Source organism: Malus sylvestris, chromosome 15, assembly GCF_916048215.2.
Source record: "Malus sylvestris chromosome 15, drMalSylv7.2, whole genome shotgun sequence".
NCBI classification, from domain to species: Eukaryota; Viridiplantae; Streptophyta; class Magnoliopsida; order Rosales; family Rosaceae; genus Malus; species Malus sylvestris.
Window position 1 is genome coordinate 35,334,783 of NC_062274.1, and position 27,944 is coordinate 35,362,726.

At 38.1% G+C, this 27,944-nt stretch overlaps 1 protein-coding gene across 3 annotated transcripts; it reads right to left on the minus strand.

The window, feature by feature from the left end:
* Positions 1-1,085: 1,085 nt before the first annotated feature.
* On the minus strand, positions 1,086-26,484 carry LOC126602345 (uncharacterized). 3 transcript variants are annotated; one of them, XM_050269180.1, is made up of 26 exons: positions 26,317-26,484; positions 25,900-26,090; positions 23,587-25,818; positions 22,312-22,387; positions 21,243-21,365; positions 20,623-20,869; positions 18,718-19,194; positions 18,457-18,642; positions 18,026-18,322; positions 17,021-17,665; positions 13,418-13,817; positions 13,192-13,310; positions 12,793-12,969; positions 11,649-11,837; positions 10,886-11,446; positions 10,718-10,777; positions 10,293-10,621; positions 9,665-10,097; positions 8,347-8,814; positions 6,762-6,878; positions 6,544-6,665; positions 5,730-6,462; positions 4,537-4,791; positions 2,903-3,085; positions 2,186-2,527; positions 1,086-1,989 (listed from the first exon to the last, which is right to left on the minus strand). In XM_050269180.1, the coding sequence occupies exons 2-26, from the start codon at positions 26,081-26,083 to the stop codon at positions 1,240-1,242; spliced, it is 9,705 nt and encodes a 3,234-aa protein (XP_050125137.1). In that variant the 5' UTR covers positions 26,084-26,090; positions 26,317-26,484; the 3' UTR covers positions 1,086-1,239. The 3 variants fall into 3 exon arrangements, with proteins under 3 accessions (XP_050125137.1, XP_050125138.1, XP_050125136.1); XM_050269181.1 differs by having other exon boundaries at positions 12,799-12,969; positions 25,900-26,094; XM_050269179.1 differs by having other exon boundaries at positions 25,900-26,094.
* Positions 26,485-27,944: the final 1,460 nt, after the last annotated feature.

The following is a 27,944-nucleotide window of genomic DNA, read 5'->3' on the forward strand; positions in this document are numbered from 1 at the left end:
ACTTAGGAGCGAGGTTAGAACGCTTTTGGGGCCTGGTTTCCTCCTTTATGTGAGCCTTGGCTCTATTGACCTTGGTTGGACGACTTCTCGTTGCGCCTACCACGCTTGGAACGGCAGTTCGGGCATCAATTTTCGCTATTGTGTGCTTCAGGCACAGCGATCCCGCTAGTAGGTCGAGCTTGATGATTTTTCATCAATAGTTGATTCCACTTTTCAGTAAGAAGTAAAACAGTGATCAAATCCAAAAACTTAGTGAACTTCTGAGCCCTATATTGTTACTGCAAGACAATATTGGTCGCAGAGAAGGTCGAATAGGTCTTATCCAAGAAATCCTCCACGGTCAAATCCTCGTTATAGAACTTGAGAAGTGATTAGATTGAACAAACTTCAGAATTGTATTCATTCACAGACTTAAAGTCTTGGACGCGCAAATACTGCCAGTTGTGTCTTGCTTTAGGGCAAGAAGATGTATCTTTGGTGATCGAAACGATCTGCCAAAGCGACCCATAAAGCTCGTGTATTTTCCTTAATGAGGTACTGGGTTTGCAATGCATCATGAATGTGTCTTTGAATGGTATCAAAGCCTATGACTTCATATTTGATATATTCTTTTGATTTTTGGTGGCATAGAAAATTAATTTGAAGTTTTATAGCAATAAAATTGTCTTTATTGCCATTCCAACCACCATTGCTACAAACACCACTCTCGCCTCAACCACCATGTCTACTACCGGTCCACCCCAACCAGCATTCAAAGCGCTGACAACCCCCTTCCGTTGATCTCTTCTTCTCTTCGTCCTCTCTACAAACCACATGCATGCTGACTTTGAGCCAGCCCCAAGTCAAAAACCGATATCTTCTTCCCCTTTTCCGATTGAATCCTTGGTTGCCAACGCCTTCGTCTGGTAGGTCCTCATCTTCGCATCCGAGATCGGTTTCACCAGATGATCCGTCTTCTTCAGCATCGAAAAATAGGCCATGTCAATGTTTGGTCATGGAGATTGGGAGGACGAGAAAGAAAGGAAGTTCAGGGAAAGGGGAGGTCGAGGGTAAACGGAGTCGGGTCTGTTGTTAACAATTAAAGATTTAAAAGCAATTTTGAATTTCATACCAAACACGTTTTTAATAGGATACAAAACATGCCGTAATTTTCTCGCAAACCTGTTAAATAATTTACAGACAGAGACTCTCCCGAATATACAAAATCCTCCTGAGGTTTGAACTAATGAAGTGAGTGACTCACATTAGCGGGAGATAGGCACCACCATGACCTTTCCTGAGTACAAGTGGTCCAACATTGTCCGGAACCCTATCTAATGCGTTCATGCATGCATCAATGACATCCCCAAAGCCAGTAGCGACAGTAGCCAGTTGTAACCGCAGCTTCAAATCTCTCGTCCTTCTCAACAAGCATCTAAACGACCTCCCCAGATACTTGGCCCAGTCAGCTGGCAACCCTCCCCCCGTTAGCCAAACCGAGAGTTGGGATTGGTCCCCTCTCGCTGCCACCTCTGCCCTATAAAATCTTGCTAGATCAGCAAGCATCGAAGGCTGGAGAGGAAGCACGGCCACAAATTCAGCCACAAACTCTTCCATTACTTCTGGTTTCAGCATCTGGTTCCAAAGTACCAAAGCCCACTCGCTTGGCTGATTAAGGCCATAGGCTTCAGCAACAATGAGGGCTTCTTGAAAACGAGACTGTTCAACAAGGGCCCGCCTGGCATTGGTTTCCGAACGGTACAGCCACTGGAAGTCAGGCATTCGAATTTGAAGGGACACAAGGGAAGCCTGAGCGCATGCAGCGCGTGTTTTGTTGCCAGCATCGATGGATTTGTGAACTTCAGCAGCTTCAATGTAATACCGCATAGAGTCTAAAAGATCTTCATTCTGATCCTTGTCATAACGGCCAAACCACTGCTCAGATGACTGCTCCGCTCGTGACTCTAAGAGAGCAGCCGTTTCATGTTTCATGTCAAAATGATTGTAGACCTGACAAAAATGGTATAAAGATAACAGCTCTTGTATTAGATAGCTGTTCAGAGGCATATGTAGGCTATTAATTTATTTTATAGCCTGGATTAAGGTGCAATCCAGTACTAAAATATCAAACACATAATTTTCCACACAATTTACTGTACCACATAGGCCGTAAGGGTCACAAGAAATCAAGACTGCATATACTAACCATAGCAAAGGCATCAAGGTCATTTGGATTGAAATGCTTGAGTGATGTGAGAACAGCCATTCGAAACCCTCTAACAGCCTCAGCAGTGCCAGCACTTGCATCTGCCGCAGCAGAATACTTCTGAAGAAGGAGATCCAGTTGACCATTTTCTATCAGAATTCCAAGAATGAAATTGAGGGCATGGAAGTTTCCTACTCCAGTTATGAGACGGGCCAAACATGAAAAATCACCCTCAGATACATACGCTTCTACCCTAGTAGCTGCGAGGGCTACAAGAACATCAACTCCATCAAGGCAAGATGATAATTTGTAGAAGTGGTGGGACAAAATTAGAAGCTCAACCTGAAAACACGATTGAAGGCCAAAAAAGCATTAGCGCTTGAACATGAAAGATGGTCCAATTAACCGTATCAATAATTGATCCTTTTCAATGATCTTCCTGTGTCCACTCTCTTAGTTTCCCCTTCTCACTCTAAGGGACCCTCTGGGTGGAGTCATTCCAAATTAAGGCATTTTGATGACATTATCAGGTTTAATTGTTTGCTTAGACTACTACAATCCACATATGCCAAGATTCAAATAAGAAGAAGAGGAAGACAACAAATAGATTCAATACGTTATGCTTTGATTGTAAATGTTCAGCTTAATATTGTCGGGCTCGTTGTTTGACAGCGTAACCTTTTCAGACTCAACAATAACATCAAGATATATCAGTACCTCACAGGCATGTGGTACTTCTTGTCCGGTAATAACCAAACGCATCAATGCATGTCCAATTTCTTGCTCAGAAGAGCAAAGCTCTGCCCACTTCAAGAAGTCTGAAAATCTCCACAATAAAGGAGCAGGTCCTTCTTCCTTTTGAGAATCCATATACCCTCCACGATGAGCAGCCAATAAGCCCTGAAACATAAGTTTGACATACTTTTAAAGCCATTTTGTTGTCCAAAATGTAACTACCATTAGGTAGAACATACTGCACAAAGCGTAGTCAAAATCCAAAATGAAACTATATTCCATAAGTGAATCATGTACGTGTTCATGTACAGGTGAAGACTCGAGAAATACACAAGCCAAATTTAAGCTATTTTCTTACTAATAAAAAAAATTACATAGAAAATGAAAAATTAATCACGCATTAAGAAGAAAAGTGTATTACCCTGAAAAGAAAAATATTTTTATTAATACCAAAGACAATTATGAAGTGTCGATATTGTATCCACAATCTGAATATCTAGCCTAAAGTAAAATACTGGACCTCTCAAATAGAGCTTAGTTACAAAAACCTCAAGACTTGAAACCTAAATTCATTTGACAGCTGCTAACACAGTCATCATTATAGAAGAGCTACATTATACGTTACATAAAATATTAAAAACTATACTGTCAATGGTTAATAAGTGGTTTGATATTTGAATTTTCAATTTTTTGCCTACACATCTTGTATACCGACCAAATTGATTATCAATTACAACTCTGGAGATTTCCTAACAACAAGAGTTATTGTAAAAAATTTGATACAAATACGATACGGTAATTGACAGAGAAGGGATAGATGGCTTGTCTTTGCTTTCTTTGAAATCAATTCATTACCAAAACAACTGGATAACATGACACCCAGAAAATAACCAATCAAAATTGAGGAAGAGAGAGAAGAAAAAACAAACACCTCCTTAGGAAGAAAAATTTATAAAAATCTAAAAGATGAAAACTGTTGAACATACTTATTGAAGGGGAACTATAGATAGTTCAATTAGGGTTCAGAACTTGTGTTGTGTCTTCTAGACTGTTTATTGTGTTGTCGATTAAATTACTGTTGGCACACAAGAACCATTTTTTTTTTTCAGCTAACGATTATATAGACTATGGAAGTGGTTCAAGTAGAGGTGACAACAACAATGGTAAAATATAATTTGCAGGATATATAAGCAACTTTCTAGATTCACAATTAGGCGAATCATGCCTGAAAGAGACGCGGGGGGGGGGAGGGTGTGGGGGCCGTGGTATACACACAGAATATTTTGTATTGGCAAGTCACCATTTCTCATGTATTTATATATACCCTTGAAGGAAGTTGAGGTTCCACCCAAAAACCAACTGGAAATTAGGGGAGTGGCCCAACCCCTTACAAGCACATGGAAGGTCCCTTAATTCCATAATGTGGGATTCATAATCTCAACAATACTACACGTTTTGCATATGTATATGGATATACACAAAGTTTCTGTTCACAATGAGAACAAATGTGTCTAACACCACGAATGCTGACTTCATCCCCCCAACCCCCCCCCCCCCCCCAAAAAAAAACCAGCTGAACATAAAACAAGCGAACAAGTAAATATTTTTAAACAAACCTTTAGAAAGGATTCTGCAAGAATTTGAGCAATACTGGCCGCTGGCATTGAATGAGTTCTTACAAGGAGATGCGCCTCCTCAAATGACTCCTGTGCTTTAAGGGAAAGCAGCTGTAGTAATTCAATTGGCTGCTTATCAAATGCCTCGGAAAATGAAATGCCTAAGATGGTTGCGGCTTTGGCGACTGCTATTATCTTCTTACATATTCCACGCCCACAACCTTCAGAAAGATTGGTTGCAAGACTCTCCAAAACCTTCGATATTCAGAATATCACGTTAATTTAAGGACATTAAGTGCATCATCCAAGTAACCGAAACAATATTGGGTCTCTGTTAGAAGAGAAAGAAGGGGTAGACCACAAATAGCCATTAAGAAAGCTATTGAGCTTGAACTAAAAGTTCCAAGTTAAAAAACCAAGTATTTACTTGAGCCGTGCTAGCAACCAAGTATTAGCTCAGGTGCTCAATCAGTCAAAGTCTTTTGATTAAGTCACACGTCCCATTTTTTATATTGCTTTTGTTTCTTGTTTTGAAAACTACTTTTTTCTAATTAATTACAGAGCTGCAACTGAAGTCCAAATTTTATTTTATTCCATCTTCTTCAAATCGTATGATGGAATAGGGTCCCCAAAAACTGAAAACAGGGGAAGCTGGCAGCACGGTAAGAATCAGAAAATATGCTCCGATGAAGTAAAAAGCATAAACATGTTGAAACATGTTGCTGGAAATAAAAAAGAAATATAGACAAGTTGACCAGTACCAAATAGAGCTTCCAATAAAGAAAACTTTAGATACCCATAATCCCAGAGAATGAATTAACCGACTATTCCAATAAATCAGGCGCAAGAAGTTGCAACTCAGGATGAAAAGTTTGATGGGAAATTCCACGCTGTGATGTTTGAAGAACTGAGGGTTGAAAAGAAAATCAGTGGCAGCTCTGTCATTATTTAGAAAAATCAGTCTCTGAAACAAGGAACAAAAGCAATGTAAAAGTTGCAGACGTGGCTTAACTAAAAGCTTTTGCCTGATTTAGAGCCTGTGCCAGCATATGTTGCTAGCACGGAATTTATACTTTATACATGTGAAGAGAACATGAACAAAACCAAAAAAAAAAACAAAGAAAAAAAAAGAAAAAACATAGCGTGCAAGAGAAGGAGAGAGAGATGAGAGAAGGGCAGATTTGCAAAATAACCTGCACTGGGTCAACTTGATGCTGTTCATTCAGTATGTTGTACGATTGCATAACAGAACGCACCTCCTCATCTAGCATTGATAAGGATACTTTCTTACTTGAAGACATTCCTGCAAGTTTCAATGCAGCATCCACAACTACAAATTCATATGGGATTTTATCTGGAGATAGCTTATGCTGGAGTTGCTTTGCAGCTGCTATTTGTCCAAATTCCAATAAGGAAAGAACAGCACTTTCCGGCTCTGCTGGTCCTACCCCTTCCTCCCATCGTGAAAATGACATTTCCATTTTTATGTTTTCGTCCTGAGATTGTAAATCACTTCTAACGTTGGGAGGGTTGGAACCATCATGAAGATCAGTGTGTTTCTCTACCGCATCAAGTGGTGGCCGTCTTAACAGCCCGTACCCCTTTGTCCTCCGCTTTGTCTTTGTACTCCCCCCTGTGGTCATTGGAAAGCTAGTATCTAATACATAGTTCTTGTTATGTGCCTGGTTATTTTCTCTTGGATCATGTTTCTCAACCGTTCTATTCTTAAATGTACCAACATGATTGTCCATTTTTGTTATTAGACATGCAGTCCGGTCAATAATACTGGAGCTATTTTTCATAATCGGGTCACGGCTGGAACTGCTTAAATTGAAGTCTCCTTCATCCTTAATGTGTGCTTCTGATTCTACTGCCAAGAGCCACACTTTAGTCTCGATTTCTCGAATAAGATGAAGTGGATAAGCTCTGGAAAATTGATTACCCCAATTAGTGAAGTTATTAAACAAAGACATAACAATGAAATAAAATGTGTTGTATGTAACATACGGACTGGACAGGGTTATCATCCCGCTTAACCATTGTAGAGAAAGCAGCAACAGCTCATGAAGCTCTCTAGCTGGAAGATCTTTTTCCAAAGCTTCTGCATGTTTCAGGAAAAATAACCCAGCCTGGAAACCACGTCGTAGCAAATAAGCTCACAAAATAAACAACAGACTGTCAATGAATTTTGGTTCAAAACTGTTTCAAATAGAAGGACAAAGTACCTGTAAAGCTGGGAAAGAGTATCTGATGAACAACGTTTGGCAATGGCCCCATAATGCAATTCTCTCCTCTGGAACATCCCAAAGAAACTCCTTCCATTCAGCTACCATTGATTCAGCCTAAATTGGTAAACAGTAGAAAACAAAAAGGAGAAAGAGGTCAGAATATTCTCACGATTTAGGTGATGCAATATTACCATGTTCATATTCCTTAACCAAGGATCACATTTTGACCAAGGGAACCTAAAGCATACATACATATTACAAATTTTGAAGAAAACATAAACAAAGAAAATACCTGCAACCAACCTTACTAGATAATCAATCACTATCTGTCAACTGATTAATACTGATAGCTAACCCATACCTTTCCTAGTTTCCTTCTATAAATTATAGTGTGCTTAGGATAGATGACCTGAAGAACGTTGGGGTTCCACCATAAAACCAATTGACAATATGGGGAGTAGCCCAACTACTTATAAGCACATGCAAGGTCCCTCCTTCCTCCAAAGTGGGATTCACTCTCAACACGCCCCCTCACGTGTGGCGAATTATCGAGCCTAGCTTGTGGACAACACAAAACCAATTGGCAATATGGGGAGTAGCCCAAATACTTGTAAGCATAAGCAAAGCTTCCTCCTTTCCCCGGTGTGGGATTCACTCTCAACATGACCCATACAGTACTGATGCGTACATGAGGTATCCATATGCCCTTTTAAACCTTTTTATTTTTCTCAAAAAATAGTCATGGTTCTCAGTAGATGGGTTGCAATGTGCAATATTGTCAAGGAACTATCCAATTTTTGGAAACTAAAAACAGGTATAAATAAGATTAGAAGGTGCATCCTCTCCTATTTCCATACTATTTAATTGTTTATTACGGCGGATATCCAGGAAATATAACCATATCTAACACCAATCAGGCATCTGTAGAAACTTACTAGAGACATAGGTTCAAAAATTTTCAGACCCTTGGGAGATGCTATATGTATACAAGAATGTAGAATAATCACAGTTTCAGTTAAGTTCTCCTAAATAAAGTGCCTATCAATCTCAACATGTTTAGTAATACCAATAGCATCCTAATTGTGGCAACATAGCTTCATTGGATCCCTATGAGCAATACTGATAACTGCCTAATTGTCATAACACAGCTTCATCGGGTCCCTATGAGCAATCTTCAAATTTCTTATTGAGATCTTCAACCACAGTAGTCCACACACTGTAAGGCCCTAAATTCTACTTCCACACTAGATCTGGCCACAAATGACTGCTGCTTACTCTGCCATGTCACTAAATTGCCACCACCAATTGCAATACCCTGTAGTTGAGGTCTAAGTTATGAAATAGAACAGGCCAATCAGGATTTGTGCAGGCCTCTACTCAAAATTGTCATGCTTCAAAACAAAAGGCTTACCAGGGCTTATTTAAAGTATCAAAGAATGCAGAAATCAACTCAATTAATATAGTTTTACCAGCCACCAACCAACTAGTCTAGCTGCAGCTCAAAGTCCAAAACAGTTGTTGCACAAATTCTACAGCAGTGGCTAATTGCACAAAGTCATTAGTATTTAAATTCAAAGAGCACCTGATTTTCAGTTACACGATGAACAGCAGATTTCCAAGGTGCACCACTGGCCTCCAACTGTCTGGCCCAGTTCCGTGCCTGCTCCCAGTGCCTGTTATTCTCCAGTCCCGTTGCAAGGGAAACATCATCTAAAGTCTCGCTCCCAAGATGTAAAATGTCATCCTTGCGTAATAATGGCTCTGCTAAATTAATTTTCCAATAAAGACGTCGGTAGTATGTTGCTGCGGACCCTCCATCTCCAAAATCAGTTGAAGCAAGCAGTTGCAGTAAACATCTTTTCTCGTAAGGAGATGGACATGTCAAAAGCATTGAATCTGCAGCTTTAATGGAGGTGAAGCTGATCCATGATGTACCAATCTGCGCTTCTCGTCCAACATTTACTGGCAGGCGTGTTGATTCTTCTTTAATTCGGGCAGAAAATGAACCCAAATGCGCTGAGGCTTCAGATAGGCGCATTTGTGAAAATGCCTGAGGTGGGAGAAAAAATTTATACATTGTCATACCCATCTATTCAGTTCCAGAAGCAACAGGATATCAATTGAACAATGTCAAAATCTTTATAAATTAACGAAGACCTTTCAACAATATTGAACGAATCCCTTCCATCTAAAAGACAGTAAGAAAGACAATAAAAATCCTTCAATATTGATAATAGCACAAGGTTATTTAATCTATGAAGAAGTATGCATTCATGATTTCTATCACGCTGAGAAAGAGTAGTAAAGCATGACAATGTCAGCGCACAGCTTGATAGCTCAAACTTCACCAGGGATAAACCAAGAAATTCTAACATAAACAATGCAAACCATATGCCAATTGCTGATCATCGGAGACAGATATGAACTGTCCACACATACTAGCAGCTCTAGGAGCAGCACGTTGCATCTGACAACATAAAGTCTCAAGTACCAGCAACTAGACATCCTTAAGGCTATGTTTGGGAGAGGGATTGAGGTCTAAGTTATTAAGAAACGGATAGCAAAATGGTAGAATGAGGGATTAGAGATGCCCTCCATGAGCATTACAAGGGCATGTGAGAGATATTTGTAAATGACTCCTCCCAAGTAGGAATTTGCAAATCAGGCATTACAAAGGCGTGCTCATATCAGGCATTTCTAATCCCGCCTAACAAACATTTTCTAATCAATTTCCTACTAAATTGACCTCAATCCCTTGGGAAATCCCTCACTCAAACATAGCCTAAAAGCAAAGGACGGGAAAAAAAATCCCTCTGAAATAGCCTATTGAAAGGAGGAACCCTCTTCAAATGAAAAATCACAGATGGAAGGGATTTTTTATTTTAATTTTATTTACAAACCTGGAGAGCACGTATGAAAGGTAAGAGAGAACATGACGGAAGGAACATTTCAAATGCCCTTAACAAAGGCAGGAACAAGTGTTGCTCACAAAGCACTGCAACCATCTTGGACAGCAAAGCAGGCCCTTCCTCAGAATCACTGGAAACATTCATACGTTCCCCAAGTTCTATCTTTCTTTCCCCTTTAGAAATAAGGCCCGGGGAATCAAATATATTTGCACGTGGAAGAGAATTTGAAATATTAGAAATTGAAGCATCTGAGGGATCTCTTGAGATGGGCTCCAAAAGCCGCCTTCGTTTTGAATTTTTCCTATTGTAATGAAAACACATGCCTTTACTTCCTGCTGGAAGGGAATTAGTAGCTTCCACGGCTGCTCCAACATTTCTTGCAATTCTGGAAGCAATATCATTCACCTTAATAGAAGAAGTTTCCCTGTGGAGCATAAAGTTGCAGTCAGAAGAAAAATAATGCATCAGTAATGACACCTGAGAAATTCATATCACAAAAATATCTAAACCAAGTGCGGAGTCAGTGAGTCTCAACATAAAAATATTCATATAGATATAGTTTTAAATGAATACACAATCCAGGAAGCATCATCAATTGTAAATGAATATCAGCACTAACCTTGCAGCAGTAATTTCCAGCCAGACTGTTAGGCAAGATATTGGAGACACATCTGAAAAGCAAGAGGCAATCATTGCCAAAATTGACCAGGACAACTCCTTCGCTTTCATCAAAATGGCCTCTCCAGGAAATTTCTGCTTTTCACATTCTGCTAATATTCTAAAGAGTTCGACCGGGACACAAATGTTTTCTTCTGGAAAGGACACTTCGCTATTCTTTTCTGTAGTATCTAAATACGAGGAGGAGCTAGCTTTTCTTCTTAACTGCATGCCTTTCAAAACTGTTGAAATATGAATTTTGAGACGTGGATCACTAAACTCCTTTGATGCCTGAAAAATTATATAATGAGAAATGGTGCAATATTATTAAATATCTGGTTCACATCAAGATTGTATAATACGTTTTAAATTAGCAGCAATATATACCATTTGGACCACCGTATTAAAAGGATATCCTCCAATCTGAGCTTCCGACAAAAATCCGACCTTAAAGAGACAAAAAGAGGAAGGAATCCAAGTTTAAGAAAATTTATATTCACAAATCAGATTCATTTTGTAATTAATGACAATTATGATATGATAATATGTACAAACCCAATCGTTGTCTCTTGCCAATACAGAAAGGTATTTTGTACTCAAAGGAAGGTGATGCATCTGACAAAAAACTGTAACTAAATTCCAATGATGGCTTGCAGCTTTCTGCTGAGATCTTAACTCCATTCCATCACCATTGCCACTCAAAAGCCAAGAACCACATGTCTTTACATCCACCGTTTGAGGAAGGCTAGCTTTTTCCAAGTGATGTAAAACAAGCATGAGAGCTCGTGAAGGTTGTCTACTAGCAGCTACATTTGGAGTACCCTTTTGCTTACCATTGCTTGAAATATCCTGGTGCAGATATTCATCTGCGAGAGCTTGAGCAATAGATACTGTTATATCACTTTCATGGCTAACTGCATGAAATTCAGAACTCTTGGTTGGAAGTTGCCGTAAGCTCTCAATATTTTCATTCGATTTGTAAAAAGAAGAAATCCGTCTCAAGGCTGCAATGTCTATGCGGAGCATGCTGGCAGAAAAGCCACAAACCTCCAGGAGGAGAGCACATGATGCCATCAACACAGAATCCTCAAAATGCATAATTGCAATTGGCATGACCTACAATAGAGCAGAATAACAAACTTCAAAGCATGATCCGTAGTAAGCGTTTGACTTTAATCTTTTTATGAAAGCGAGGGCTCAGCAATAAATAAATTTAGACCAGAAGAAAATCATCCATAATACAAAGTTAAATATTTCTATACCAGTAATTATCATTCACCAAAAGTATAACACTGGAATAGAAGAAACTAAAACTTACAGATGCAAGAAGAGACTTTTCACTTTCTTTTATAGGTCCAAGAAGTGTTTGAACATCTGCTTGAACATTTGTTTGTCCATGCGCTTGCCTTTCTGACTTCAGTTTTTGAACTCTCGCAGTAAGTAAATGGTTAAAAGCTGCTAGTGCACGTCCACGATGTAAATGGTGCTCCAAGCCAAGTGAATTTTCCTGGAGTCAATAAAACTACTAAGATGAGAGGCACAACATTGTAACAGCACCAGAGAAGCAATAAATAGGGTTTTTCTTCTTTTCTTTTTTCTTTTAACGTTTCAACAAATATATATTTGAGCAGTTGTAGAATGGTATCAACATCATCAAAATGAAATCCTACAACTCCATTGTGTTAACTCAGAAAGAACAGTAATGCACCAATTCAGTTAAGAAATTATTTTAAAAAGATATACCCACCAAAACAAACATGAATAAATGAAGCAATAGAATGAATAACCGATTCCTCAGCAAAACTAAAACAAAAAAAACAAATAAAACTACTAAGATGAGAGGCAGAACATTGTAACAGCACCAGAGAAGCAATAAATAGGGTTTTTCTTCTTTTCTTTTTTCTTTTAACGTTTCAACAAATATATATTTGAGCAGTTGTACAATGGTATCAACATCATCAAAATGAAATCCTACAACTCCATTGTGTTAACTCAGAAAGAACAGTAATGCAACAATTCAGTTAAGAAATTATTTTAAAAAGATATACCCACAAAAACAAACATGAATAAATGAAGCAATAGAATGAATAACCGATTCCTCAGCAAAACTAAAACAAAAAAAAAACAATTAATCACAGCCCTTTGCTCTTCCATTTTAAGAAATATATTTTGTAGTACCACTCAGTAAAATATACATCTACCATTCAAATTGAGATAAAAAAATGAGTCAATAAACCAATTTCCCCCAACTTCACTAGATTAAATACGACAATGCAAGCAAGAAAGTCTAATTAGTAACTAGATGACAGATAAGTTGCAGTTCAAATCACAACAACAACAAAGCCACTGTGGCAAATACACGGTCAAACAAAACTATCTTTAACGGCTAATATTTGATGATGGAAGCTAAAATTAGTCTGATATGAGTAATATTAATAATTGTTAACACGAGAAAAGCATACAGATACCCCAAGCGCAGAATTATAGAGTTCCTCCTGAATGTGTTTTTGGATGGTAGCTTCCAAGGAGATTGCGCCGAACTCAGTATCCTCATCAGCATTTATGAAAAATTCTGCATCTCTATGTAACAAACCTTCTCCTATTGGCAGACCTGACACTGTTTGCCATCCAAGAGGACCCTGCAATATCATGCAAGTATATGATACAACAACCAAATCCAAATAAGCATACACCACTAACAAGTGATGAGCACAGGAGAATCTGTATGGAGCAAATAACATGCCATTTCAAGTCACAATTGACCAGAAATCAAGAGTAAAGAGAAATTTGTGTGTGTGCACAAACGTGCCCATAAATAATGAAAGGAATACATTGATACATGATAAACAACAAAACAAGACCTGCACATAAAGCTGAATCAGTCTCCGTAGAGGCTTAGGAAACCAGCATGGCAGCATTTGTCGAAGTGATGTATCACATCCAGAAGAGAAAAATATTTTGCAGCGCCAATTTATATAATCTGAAAGAGTTGAATTGGAAAAATTGTAAATAGTAAATAACAACGAAACAAATTATCAAAGAACTAAAAGTGCTTTACTGCTGCAAAACAGGGTAGCTAAAGCTTACCATTATTTGCCTTAGGCCCCCAAAAACTGGAAATGGGATCATGCCCAAAACATGCTGATACAAATGATTGCCACAATGTAGGGAAACGCTGAAGAGTAGGCCTAAGATTCTCTAGTGTGCACTGGGCTGATGTGCTGCTATGCCTCGTTACACTACCACTACTCAGACAACTTTGAACTGGGACAGAAGCATACATTAAGGTTGCCACAGCTGCCAATTCTGCCCCTCCTTCAGAAATGTCATCAACGGTACGAATTATTTCATCCATCTCTGGAACGCTTAGGTTACTACCAGGAACTAGATTGTGTGACATGATCGTGCGAGCATTAGAAAATGATGCTTCATACTCGCACCCCTTTACCCTAGAGAGGAGCAACCATCTTGCCCATTCACAATCTCCCTGTAGGAATGCATTGCAGAAAACATATGAGACATGCATGGTGTTTTTGACAATAATAAGAAGGTAAGGGAGAAGTCAGAGGACTGCATATATGATATATTATCAAATAGAGCTCATGAAGCAATTTAGAAGAGTGGCAGGAAAACAACTCTCCATTAGCCTAGGTGACTTCTAACACTGCTGCCTCCCCAATGACGGATGAAACAAGAAAATTGGCACAGAGGTTAAAAATAGAAAATATCAAGTTTTGCAACATTTATTCCAAAATTACACAATAGTGAACCGAAATCATAATGAATTGGAAAATAGGGTCGGTTTCTCATGCAAACTACGAAGTACTTCACAACTATCCAAAATAGTTTAATAGACATAAAACAATCGTGGGCACAGCTGTAAAGTGATGTCAGTCAAATATGACTCCTTAAAAAATAAAAAATTATAGAATCCATAAATTAGCTTTGTTGGAACAACCAAATGCTGTGGAGGAATTAAGAGGGGTTTCAGTAAACTACTTATGAATAGAGAAAACATTAGTTCAGTAAACTACTTATGAATAGAGAGAGAACATTAGTCAGCAGATTATCAAAAAATGGATATCATATTTTATCAACATTAGGGGTGTTTTCCAATATTTTAAATTTCCTAAGTTTCTCCTTGAGAATCTAGATTTAAGGAGAAATCTTGATTTTGAGAGTATATGTGGTACACCTTGTTCTGTTCCCCTTGCCGTACAATCTAGATTTAAGGAGAAATCTTGATTTTGAGATTATATGCAGTACACCTTGTTCTGTTCCCTTTGCCATACTTTCTTTCACTTTATAATGAATGCCTTGTTCCTTATAAAAGTAAATACATAAATGAGCTCCCCCACACCCTACGTCAGAAAATGTTTTTAGTTTTTTGAATAACCCAGGACTAAACTTGTCAGCTTTCTGACACATCTATTAAACTGGGGCTCACAGCCAAACCCTATAAAGTCTGGGGGCAAGAAACTTTAGCGATTTCTAGATAGGTGCTTAAGGGTTTAGAACCTGACACCACATCATACTTACCAGTGTCAATGGCATAGATTTGTTGTTTGTTGTGGATCATGGATGAATGAACTAAGAGAACCTGAGGAACTTCAGAAGAATCTAAAGAAATAAGTGTTTGCAAAACTGTAACGCAACACCCTCACCCACCCCACCTCCCCCAACCAAAAAACAAAACAAAATTGTTATGAGAGGGGGGAGTAGGTGGAAAATATTTGGTAGAGTCCGATTTGAGAATTCTTGTGAGCTTCGGTATTTCAGTGGGGCTACTCTTTTCCTGTTACCTGTCTGATTGGAACACAGTGTCTTAGAGTCTTGTTCTTGCTGTCTTATATTTAGACAAAGTTTTTTAGTGGCTTTTCTTTTTTTTCTTCAAAGAAGCTTTAGACATTGCAATTCAGGTCTTACAGGCCAGAGGACATCTTGTCAAAAATTTCATGAGGTAAGGTAATTAAAGATCTGAAGCAAGGCCTTTACCCCATAAAAATATGTTACCAAAAAAAGGATCTGAAGCAAGGGATGTTGTGAAAGCTTCTACACCAATTATTGCAATTAATACAGAGGTGAGGCTGTTTGACTTTGCTGAACTGAAATTTGCAATGCAGTCATCAGTACCAACATATTAAAATGTACACACAGATTTTAAGGACCTTGTGCTTTAGAAATTGGAGAAATTAAATTTTTTTTAAATAAAGGGGTGACTGAATTTGAAATTTGCCTATTTAGTTTTATTTGCTGATTTATTATGGTCTAAGGAAGAGCTACAGGCATCAAATAACTAGAAGTCACAGGTATTCAATGATTTGAGCTGAATGAATTCTTTAAATACGGAGTAATGTGCAAGTACTTGGCTCTGTGTAAACAATTAATGGTTGACTATGAAAACTAATAAGGGTTTCAAGGAACTATATTGAATGGGGTAATCATGTCTAGTGTTATCGGCTCATCTGAAAATAATGTCCTCTTTTATATAAGTTTGGTGGTTTTGATGTAGGACAATTGATACAGAAGCATCTAGAAAGTCCCAAGGCTACTTTCCAGTTGACATATACAATAAGAGATAAGAAAGTAGGACAACTGATGCAAGATCTCTCAAGCAATTAGCTAGATAGAGAACAATATAAGAGACGCTAAAGTATAAAGTGAGATATCAGGGCACACCCCTTTATAGAAACACTTGGTTTCATTAATCCAGAATTTACTTTCTTCATAGGTTTCAAATGGAACTACTTAAGACTCCTAAGAATAGGTAAAAGACTCATTTATAAATTATAATACAAAAAATACTAGAGACACATCATATAGTAGTAAACTCTTAGAAAACTTCAATGAGATTGAGTTTTCATTAGACCAAATACATTGACTACTAATAACTCTTGACATATACTCTTGGATTGACTTTTTGACATTTTACAATGGCAGTCCTCTTTCCACCAAAAAAGCCTCGCTGTTGGACTTCAGCCAGCAAGCTTAGTCCTGGGCTTCCATACAGACGTTAACCAAACTGCTGCAAATGCATCTAGTTACGTATTTAATGCTGTAATGGAGCAATAATTTCTAAAATCTAGGCTTTATTGATGTAATAGGTCTTGTCAACAATACTAGAGAAACATCATATAGTAGTAAACTCTTAAGATGCACCATATTACTCCTCTAATGGGCACCATGGGGTTACAATTCCTTCTATTTATAAATAGAAAAAAGTTAATTGCATTTTATCACTAAACATCTAACTGTAAATGTTAGGGACCAAAAAATGAAACAAATTGCATTTTATCACTAAGCTATCTATGGGTGGGGGACCTTCAAAGTCCCAAGGGATTGAAGCCAAATTAGTAAGGCATGGACAACAAAATGTAAGATAGAATGCATTAGAAAATTATAAGGGCATGTGAGAGGGTTTTGCAAATAACTACTTGGAAGGAGTCATTTATAATCTCTCATACATGTCTTTATAATGCTCATGAAGTTCATTTCTAATCTCCTCTAACATATCCTAGTGATTTGGAAATCCCTCTCCCAAATATAGCCTAAAGTGATACAAAGTGCAGTCAGAGGTAGACATAACCAATGTAATAGCATAAACAAAATAACAGCCAATAGAGTAGATAAAAGGAAATTCTGTTAGAGTAGACCAGCTTTGAGAAGCTCACTGCATATCTTTAAACTTACCGCAGCTTCCTGTAATGATGCAAGTGAATTATTATCTTGTAACAACTCATGCTGGTCCAGGTAAAGGTCCAGAAGGTATGGCAAGTTATACTGCGCACAATGATGTATGAGTAGCTTATGCAAGGCTTGCAAGGTCCCGACATGAAATTTTCCACATTCATGTGGAAATTGAGGGACTGATAAACTCTCAATCTTATCATCCTTGGAAGGCACTTCACACTTGCTAGTAATGAAGCCAGAACGGGCAAGCAGAAGTAATATATCAGCAGTGCCTTCCCAATATTCCTTTAAGAAAATAAAGTTTCTCGCAAGTTTCTCTTGCATCAGCATCCTTAACCATATGGAGCACATGTTATTACATGAAAACCTGAAAACTTTGATTTCTGGAACATCCATGCAGACAGCATCCAATTCTTCAATAGAGCACAGGTAAGCACCATAATCAGATCGCCTACTGCATCCAACATTTGAAACAGGCTGTAACCCATCCAAGCTGACTTGGAGGCTTCCAACTGCTAAAAATTGTGGTGGAATAAGGTCCAGGAGTCTAGAGACTTGCTCCCAGTCGCTGTGGCATACATGGTACTCAAGCTGTGATTCCCACAACACATGCACACCCATAAAAGATGGCTGATCCAAGACTATCTGTATTAAAATAAATTTATAAGCTTATAAAGTTTAATCAATCAGGGTTTTTCCAATCATGGAAAATAGAAGAATTGTCAAGAAACACACAGGAACACAAGAAAAGACCTTAAAGATTCAGGGATTTCTAAAGTGGACATAGTTGATATTCTATATAAATCATATGTAATATATAGTTAAGCTCATTTGGAAACTTTTTCAACCATCATGTTCCAAAGAAGCTTAAATTCCAACCACAAATTCGATGGATTGGATATTACACTTGAGTTTCAGCACATGTAGAACCTTTACAAAGACCAATTTGAAGTACCTATATCTGACTATATGTATATGGACACAGAAATAGGAAGAGTGACTTACCCGTTCAATGGTTCTTTGGTCATAGAAACTAAACCATACAGCCGCACAAGCCCAGTATCCAGCATAAGCACTATCTTCATCAACCATACGAACATAAGGATTTTCATTGACATTTGCCCATGAACCAAAAACAACTCCATCAATGTCATCGCACTCAATGGTAGAATTGTTGAATGCATGTGAATGCAACAGGCGCAAATAATATCTCTTAGGCAAACTTGAACTTGCTGGAATTCTAATGAATTCTTTCTGCCGTCCGTGAAGTGTTTTCCAGAAACTACTGCTAGGGTAAAGTCTCTACACCACAAAAGTTTAAATAAACAATGATAAGGTAAGTTTATAAACTGCAAAGGAAATCATCTGGTTGGTACTTGAAATCATACCAGATATGTTCGTAAGGTAAGAAAGACATGTAGTACAAGTCTATGTACCTCAATGAGGGATATCCTATCCAATATCTTCCACTCATATGGGCCCAAGTAGCCATATCTATTCATCTCTTCAGTGATTTGCACTCGTAAATATCTTCTAACTGTGCCAAATAATAACTGCTTGAGGCTAGCTTCTACATCCTCTCCAAGCCTTTGCAATGTGGCCACAGCAAGTCCAGATTCACCCTGCAGGTCGTCAAGTATATTATTGCTGAAACATAAAAGACAATATCTTCATATAGCTAAGCATCAGTAAGCTACCTTCAAAAAGAGGTCATAAGCAATAGCTCTTCCAATATCACGGACTTCAGTGAAAGTATCATGAGGCTCTTTTCCAGGAACTGAATCTCTTGAACGATGAAGATGGAGTTGAAGAACTGCTAAGGGGAGACGACCAGTGAGTAAAGCATCATTGACTACTGCCTTGAGGTCTAAATTATCTATTTTCCAGCGTGCTATCATCTCTTTGGGGTTTTCCAAGGGAAGAATTTTCTTCTCTAAGAACCCCCCTCGTGGCACAAGAGATACTTCACTCAAATCCTCCGGGTCCAAATGCACTGCAGGATCCACAGGTGTCAATGCAAGATTCTCAGAATAGTTAAAGGCAGATGTAGATACAGGAAAGTCTTGTTGTTCTGATGTCTCCAAAGATACGGGGTCTACAGAAACAACTATCAACTGAGATTCATCCTGTGATAAATCATTGTCTAGTAGTGCCGATGTTTCCCCACTGTCCACCTGTAATAATATATTACTTACATTAATTGCAGTAAGGAAAATATGATTTTTTTTTTTCCTAATAGGTTATAGGATAAAGAAACATTTATGCGTAAGAAAGGTAAAACAAAGTGGACCTCAAATGCAAAAGCTAATATCAGCTACAAGTACCAGCCTAAACTAATGAAAAACAACTTGACTATAGAGAAGCCTACAAATTACAGAACAGCTGCACTCCAATTTGAAGGGAATAACAGGAAAAAAGACAACTCCCACAACTACGATGCAGTAGATGACCACAGAGAAGACCAAAAGGGACCCTAGCTCATAAACGATCCAGCTCCACACCACAAAATGAAAACTCCTATCCCATTCTTTCCATGATAACCAAAAGATCTGATATCAACCTCCCAGATCTATACCCCTCTTCATTTTCATGTAAGTCTCTATCAAAACACCTAAGGGATTACCCGGCTCTCTTTGCTCCCTCATTGTGATTTGAAAAGCTAAAGTTCCTTTAAAAGTATGTGTGTCAGCTTGGATAATGTCTCATGGATAGTTAAATACCTATGCTTTGTTGCAATTTAGGTAACCCTTTGTTTCTCTTTCTCCCCATGGGCGTATTATGTGTAGAAAGGCTGCAGAAAGTTTGGATCATTTGTTGTTGTTGTCCAGTGGCTTTTCTTGTGGGATCAGTTAATTTAGGAGGGTTATATTGGTCCATTCATTTGGAGGAGGGTTATATTGGTCCATTCATTTTTTATAAAGAGACAATTTAATAAGGGCAGAAAAGGCAAACGAAGAGGGTGGTCCAGCAGACCAGCCCAAACACCGCAACCACAACAAGCAACAAAAAAAAACTACTAAGAAAAAACAAGCAGCCTAAAACAAAAACACAGTCAGAGTAGGGACGAGCTGCCTTCCAATCTAAGCAGAGCAAGGAAAGCGATATTCCAGAGAACTCATTAGAAACTGTGGTCCTTAGGGCCGATAGAAACTTAACTTTATCCCATATCTCCGCATGTAACACCATAATCCTCAAAGATCCTTTGATTTCCCTCCATCCAAAAAACCCAACACTCTGCGAAATATACAGCCGAACAAAACCCTGGGTTTTCCTCCCCATCCATGACGGAGAATGGGACTCACTGAAAAGAAGTTAACAATTCTTTGCGATACCCAAGCGATACCCATCTCCCTGAGAAGGTTAAGTTTTTTGGTGGAAAGAAAAGGAAGGTAGTGCTTATGGGAAAGGTGCGCTTTTGGGGCTTCCTTGTGGGCATCAGTAGCTTCAGAATTTAGAGTTTTCTTCTTTTATTATTTGGTCAAATTGGCCTGAACTCACTGGCAACATAACATGCTGGACATTTGGAAAGAACATTACCCTACATATATTGAAACACAAATGTGGTTCCAACTAAAAATCTGGAGAGGAAAGAGATGACTTACCAATTCTCTGTCCGGTCTCTTATATTTTGAACCAAGTCGAGATTGCAGGTTTCGTATTATCTCCAAAAATTGAGCCATCTCACGAAGTCTTCTTGAATTTTCCACTTCATCTTGTACCTTTTCTGGTAAAACTGGCAGAAGTGAAAGCATCTGGGTCCTATCATATTCATATGCATCTTTCTTATGTTCAACCAACCAATACTTACGAATCATTTTGGTTGCAAAGCAAGTTGCCAACGCAAGAAGCCTGAAATACAAGAATGAACAAAATAAGTTCCACAAGCTTAAGTATAAAGACCATTGTAAAAATATATATGAGACATGTATGGTCATTCCAATCATATCATATACCAAAAAGAAAAGGCAAGCCAGGCAAAAGGTGCACAAAGAATCAAAACCATGAACAATTCTTGGATATAAAACATCATGTGTCCACAACACTTCAATTTGATTAGCAGTATTGAACAAATACATGGAAATAAGATTAGTCACTACCAAAAACATTACCCTTAAGGTCTATTTGAACAGCTAATGTGTCATTTCGTTACTTGAGTAAGAAACGGAACAAAAATAGTACTTACTCAGAACATCCACCAATGCAAAATGGTAACTGAACCTACCTTGATGCAGCAGAAACCTCATTATCATTGCCAACTTTATGAAGCATCAGATACACAGCACCAAAGAGTAACCTTAATACTCCTTCTTCTGCCAAATTGACACCAACAAGCATTTCTAATGATCTGTCCAACACCAAAATGAATGATTAAATATTCATGATAAAGGAATGAGAGAAGCATTCATTCTGATTTTTGTCACAAAAAGAAGCAGATGGTGAAAAAGGGTTGTTGAAGCAAGATTGGTTATCAGTTCAGTTGTCAGCTACGAGATTACCAGAACTTGTTAAAGCAATTTTCTTTGCTACATCAAGTGTAAAGGGGCGTAATCTTACTGTTTCCCCTCTAAAGGGTCTTAGTTTGCACATCCTAGTAATGTTAATCCTCCTATTAATTTGTACGTTCTGTCAAACAGATTAGTAAAGGCAAGTCACCCACGTCAAACAATTAAAAGGTGAAAAAAGGAATAAAAATATGTTTCACCAAACACAACAGCTGCAACACCTCCACGATCACACATGACAGGGGATATTGCCCACCCTTTTGGTATCCCCTTTGTTGTTACCAGCTGTGAAGTTGCTGCGTATTAAGTTGTACAAAGAACATAATTTTGAGTCCTTTGATTACACCATATATTGGTTCAAATGGTTGTCATGTTATACCCAATTTGTTTGACTTGAGGTAGAAATTGAGAAATCAACATTGCTACATTGTGCAATCCCTTGGTATAAATATATCAAATTGAATTATCATGCACCAGAGTGAAATTTCATTCAAACTACAAGGGTACAAAGTGTAAATGACCTTGAAAAGAATGCAGTTTTGCCAGTTTATAAATCATGTGGCTACCTAATTTGTGATAATAGAAAACAAGTTTTTACATATTATCCTACAAGACCTACCTGTTTCAGAACCTTCTAATGCCCTACCTTCAGCATATGTAATGCAGAAATGTACAGAAAAACATATTCAAATAGCATGATCCAAAATACACAAGCAAGAATCACAATGCAGAAGATCATTTTCCATAGGAAGCAACAACAATGCAGAATCTAAAAGTAGAGAATCACACCGTTCTATCTCATCAAATTTCAAGTAGTCCAATGCCAACTGAAGTCGATGCATCCGAGATATTTTCAGGTTCCATCCTGACATGGCATTGATTGCTCAGAATTTATTTCAACATGCCTTGAGATGCAGAAACTCTATGAAATTTCCCATATCCAATATATTTCTATAAGAAACAAATAAGAAACCAAAAGAAAAAAAGTTGGTCACGTGACCTTACTTGTATTTTGGTCTTTCTATAATTACAAATTTACAAGTTACAACTTGGTTTTGCAACGCCATATTAAAATGCATCTATAATAGCTGCTAACGTACTGCTAATTAAAGACATAAGAAGTTAACACCATGAAACACTCCATTAAGTAGGTTGGTCAAGGAGTTGTATTTGATATGGGGTTTGGTAGTTGAAAGGGAAGAAGTGGATATCTCACATTTGCAGTTTGTGGCACAACTCCTTTTCCTTTCTAGGAGGGATCAATTTAGTTGTTAATGCTAGAAGATTTAAGTACTGTGTCGGTGATGATAAATAAATGTAAATGGTCAAATGAGGGGATAATACAAAAGGAAAAGTAGAGGATTTATACATGGTCTTGCGGTGTGAGGTTGGTAGATGGCCTAGGAAGGCAAAAGATTGGAAAGTTTCAAGACAAACCTATTTTTAGGGAAGGAATATCAGAAGGATGATAAAAAATGGTTAAAGAGATTTTTTTTTTTCATACCATGGAGAATTAACATCTAGTATACACGTATGTCACACACATGTAGCATGTATACAGAAATGTCCTCACAATATGAGACATTTTTATTTTCTAATATGCAGCAATTAATTTACTTTTTTAATTATTAATCTAGAAAAAAACTAGAGGCAGGTTCTAATTTGTTTCCTTAGCCTTGATATAGCAAGCTAGAGTTGTGGTTCATTATTGTTTGTTTGATTTATTAACCTCCCAAAAAAATGATAAAAAATTCTTTATTCCCTCTTTGCATAGTTATCAAACCACTGAGAGTACATTCTCTACATATGCGAATAGTTAGACCTTGATAGAGAGAAGAAGCATGGTAATTTAAAATATAATGCATTAGTGGTCAATTAACCATTTGTCGGCTGACCATGAAACAATTATAAGTATAACATGAATGCAAATCCGGCACAGTAGTATGGACACCAAATCATAAAGGATATGAGGTTAAAAGATAGGCTTTCTCCTACAAAGATTCATATGTGGTATAAGCTATATAAGGAAAAGCTAAAGAGTTCTGCAGAGAACTAAATCCTTACCGTTTTCCAAACACAAGCGATCTGCCTCTTCAGCACTTTCATAGAGATGGACTCTGTCCAAAATTTCAACATTCCAGGGTGACCAAGGCTGTTGAGATTCTTTCATTTCCCTTGTGCTTTTAACTTGATCTCCGGTGCCTGAATTGGTCAACTGCCCGCACCCAATAACTTCAAGAGGAAGAAAATTTGATGAGACTGATACAGAAGGAAGCACTACTGAAAGACCAATTTCTGTTACCAAATAAAAACATCCCTGGAAAGTGCAGCCCACTGCCTCTCCAACAAAGGCTTCTTCCCTCCCTTGGAGATAAAACATTTCACACCGTGTATTCAAAAAGTTGTCATCACAAACTACGAACTCAGCATGCAGATTGAGATGAACAATGTGAGAACCCTTCGGGTTCATCATATTCCTGTTCTTAACAAGCCGAGTAATTCCTAATGGAGAGAAACAGATAGGATCATATTCCCTAAACTTTTGTGGGGGAAGAAAGATCTTGCGCATCAAGTGTGGCTTCTTTTCAGAGTAGTAAGGCTTCTGATCTGTTAATTTTGAAGCAGAAAATCTACCCAAAAATGAGCTGGATCCCTTCCCTTCTCGCTTACCGTCCAACTCTTGGTTTCTAAGCACATTACTTCCACAATCATCCAGGAAAGAAGATCTGTCATTTGTCATGGATTGAATAATAGAATTCTGTGAACCAGATATGTTAGAATATACCCTTTGGTGACCTATATCACAACCACCAACCTCCCAACCACCCAACATGCCTAGCCCTTGCTGCTGAATATGTGGAAGTAATTTCTCATTTTCATAATACATGCCCGGTATATAGTCACCAGCTGAAATCACATATATTACACCATAATCATCAACAACAGCTATTAGGGAGGTATGTGAAGCAGCAATCAACCTTTTGAACATTCTCCTATCAGAAGAATCACCATGTTGCAAAACTCTTTTGTAATCAACTCCATCAAATTCAGTACTGTGTTGCTCAGAACCTAGAGACAATGCTCCTTGCTTATGAAAATCCAACTGAGGGTTGAGTCCTAAAGTCTGTGAAATACCTAAATGTGCAACATACTCACCGGACATTACTCCATAGAAAACAACTAAGCCGGATGCATTTAGACAAATAAGAAGGCTATCAGAAAACTGGAAGTCTGTCCATTGTACCACTGAGCCAATATTTGGACACTCGTCAAGCTTCACTGAGGAAACACACTGAATTCCCCGCCTATCTAATCTAGCAACTAGAAGTACATTATTTTTCTTAGTATTTTCACTTTCATCACTAGTATTCAAAGTTACAGGATCAACCTGTGTGAAAACAAATCCAATAAAGCAATGTGAATTGCTTGAAAACACTCTGGAGCACTTGTATAAACAGTTCATTCCAAAACCAAAAATATTAGACAAAATTTCAGATTTGAAATGCGGACCAGATGAAGTCAAATGTGTATTTATAGAGTTATCACTCTCTGACTCGTGAACTGTTTCCAGGGTGCACTCATTTGACACTGAATCACTGTTAGAAGGGAAGTCCAGAAATGGTAAATTACTATTAAACAAACCAAATGAAACGACTTTTGCAGAGCAAGGAAACAATGACTTTTCTGGGAACTTGGTCAATATGTTACCATTGTATTCAACAGTTTCAACTTTTGTCAGAAAAGATTGCAACCATTTCTTAGAAGCAATGCCTTCTGGCAACTCGTCGTTCCCAGGCACATTACATTTGTTATGGGGACTTTCACTGTCTCCATTGGCTCTGTTTAAATCAATATTTCCAGTGGCATTAACACTCAAGCTGGTAGCTTCCTCCACCACCATATTTTCAACTAAGGAGGCAGAAGGCCCCCATTCCACCCACCTCCCCTGGACATACTCACCATGCAGTGCATTCCTGTCAACATCAGTGTTTCGGGTGGATTCAACAAAAGCATGTACCACCAGACCTTGCTTGCCAGATACAAACAAAATTTCACTAAATAAAGCATCCTTGTTCTGATCATAATTATCCTCACAGATACCCCAAGCCAAAGAGTTAACATCACCAACAAAAGGGTAGTTTTCGGATCTTGCAATTTCCCTATCAAAGGTGAAATCATTATCAAAATCTAGAACTGAATCATCCCCTATTGAATCTGACTTGCCAGGGGGTGTCAATGTTTGTGAGCAGAAACCAGAGCCAGTCTCCAGATTACTACTACCAGTTGTAGAGTCCCCTGCAGTAAATTACAATAAGAGAAATTAAACCCGGTAACAGAACTGGGAACTAGCAACACAGTAAAGGTAATAGGAATCACCGCTAAGTAGAGGAATAAACAAGGCTTCGGAGTGGTAAGAAAGCAGTAACAATAGCTGTCTCGTTGGAGAAATAAAAGCTTGGCGAAATTCGGAAAGGTTTAGGTGGGCAAGAGAAGGGCCCCATCTCTGTAGCTGCAGAACAGCAGCCGCCGCAGGTTCTTTATCAACCAATGACAAATCCATTGCGATCCTTCCTTCAAGTCGACAAATCAAAATCAGAATCGGAACTTCAATTTTATGTTTATGTTTTGGTATAACACATACACACACAGAGCACAAGAAAATCACACTCCTGTATGCATCAAATTCTTCTCCTTTTTAGGTTTTGGTGCATACAGCAACAGGTACAGGATCAGGATCATCAATTTTCAATCCAACATGTATGTATCGATGACGAAAAAGAAAGAAAAACTAACTTGTACGGTGCGGAGCGTAGCGGTCTTCTCAATCGCCGGCCGGCATCGTTTCGGAAGGACGCCGGAAAATATTCTCCAGGAGGTGAGATTTTCAATTCCCGAGTCCCGACCGAGGAGGACAGTTTCTGGTTTTTGGAGCTTTCAGGCAAGTAGTGAGCGAGCGAGCCAACCCAGAATCCGAAGAAGTACAGACTAGCGTGGGCATAATTGTCAATTCATAGGCTATGATCGAAACACTGCTCCTGTGCTCAACCGCCATTGTAAAAATGATAGTTTTTTTTTTTTTTTTATAAAGGGGGACAACTAGAACTAGTGGCAAGTCACGGTTATTTCTCTTTTTTTTTGTCCGAATAGGCTATAGAGAATTTCATCCTATCTGTGTCAAGGGTCAAGCAGACTCACTAGTTCGGAGCATCAAACCCGGGACCTCCCATATTTTTTTTGTTTATTGGGAAGCCGCAGTTCGCTTCCTTACCACTAGGCCACTTGTTGTGGTTAAAGGATAGTTATATTCACACACATATTTTACTTCTCAAACACCCTTATTAATATTTTGTTATTGATCATTTTTAGTTCATGTGATCGGTCGAAAATTAAAAAGGGTATAGTGAGAAGTAAAAGAAAATGCAAATAGCACTACCTTATAAAAATTATATGAATGTGAATATAAAAATTTTTTGTTTTAAAGTAGGTTACTTTTATTTTACTATCTTCAAGTTTGAAATAAATCACACTTTATTATTTTTACTTTTATTCGGCTCACTTTCATACTTAAAGTTCTGTTTTTCTAACATTTTTTTGTTAGTCAATCCTTAAAATGTTATATTAATTGATGATGTGGCAGACTTATGGCCCACCAAATTTATGCCATGGGCAATGAACATTAAGAAATAATTATTTAATAAAAAATAGATTAAAAAATAGAAAGAAAAGTATCATTTTTCTCTTCCCCCTCTTCTTCGACTATCGCTAACTGCAGCTTCATAAAAATTGCTGCACTTGGGCTTGTTTTTGCGCGACCTGGAGAACCACTTTGTTCACACTGAGAAAAAAAAGGGAAAGAAACAAACCCAATTCATGGACATGAACTTGGTTCTCCCACCACATTCTTCTCTGCTTGGGACCTATCCGCCCCCGACCTTAGCCCCACCTTATTTAGCACTCCTCCAGCCACGTCACCACCATTAACCTCTGCACCGGCCTCTTACTCCTGCCCTTCATTGCCAACCTCATAGAGTTGATTCAGCTCATTCTCTTCCCTAAAATCATCACCAGTCCGATTCTTTTCTAGCTCATCCAGCTCGCCAACCTCCAAGTCATCTCATTCACTAACAACCGCCACACCAACTTGATTCCCTAATCCCTTTGTCTCTTCCCAATCATTTTATTCATTTTTGAGAACCTGTCTCATTTATGTTCTATTGCTTCCAAGTGCATATATAAGGATAGTAAAATGGCACAAATAAGAATGTCGAACTACAGGCACTGATTAGCTTTATGTGAACCCTAACCAAACAATGAAATAACAAATTAAATTTTGTTTTGCAACTGAAAACTAAAATAATTAAAAATGCAAGTGTGAGGCCATAATTTTCCAGGACTAGAGTAAGGCAAATTGGAACACGAGT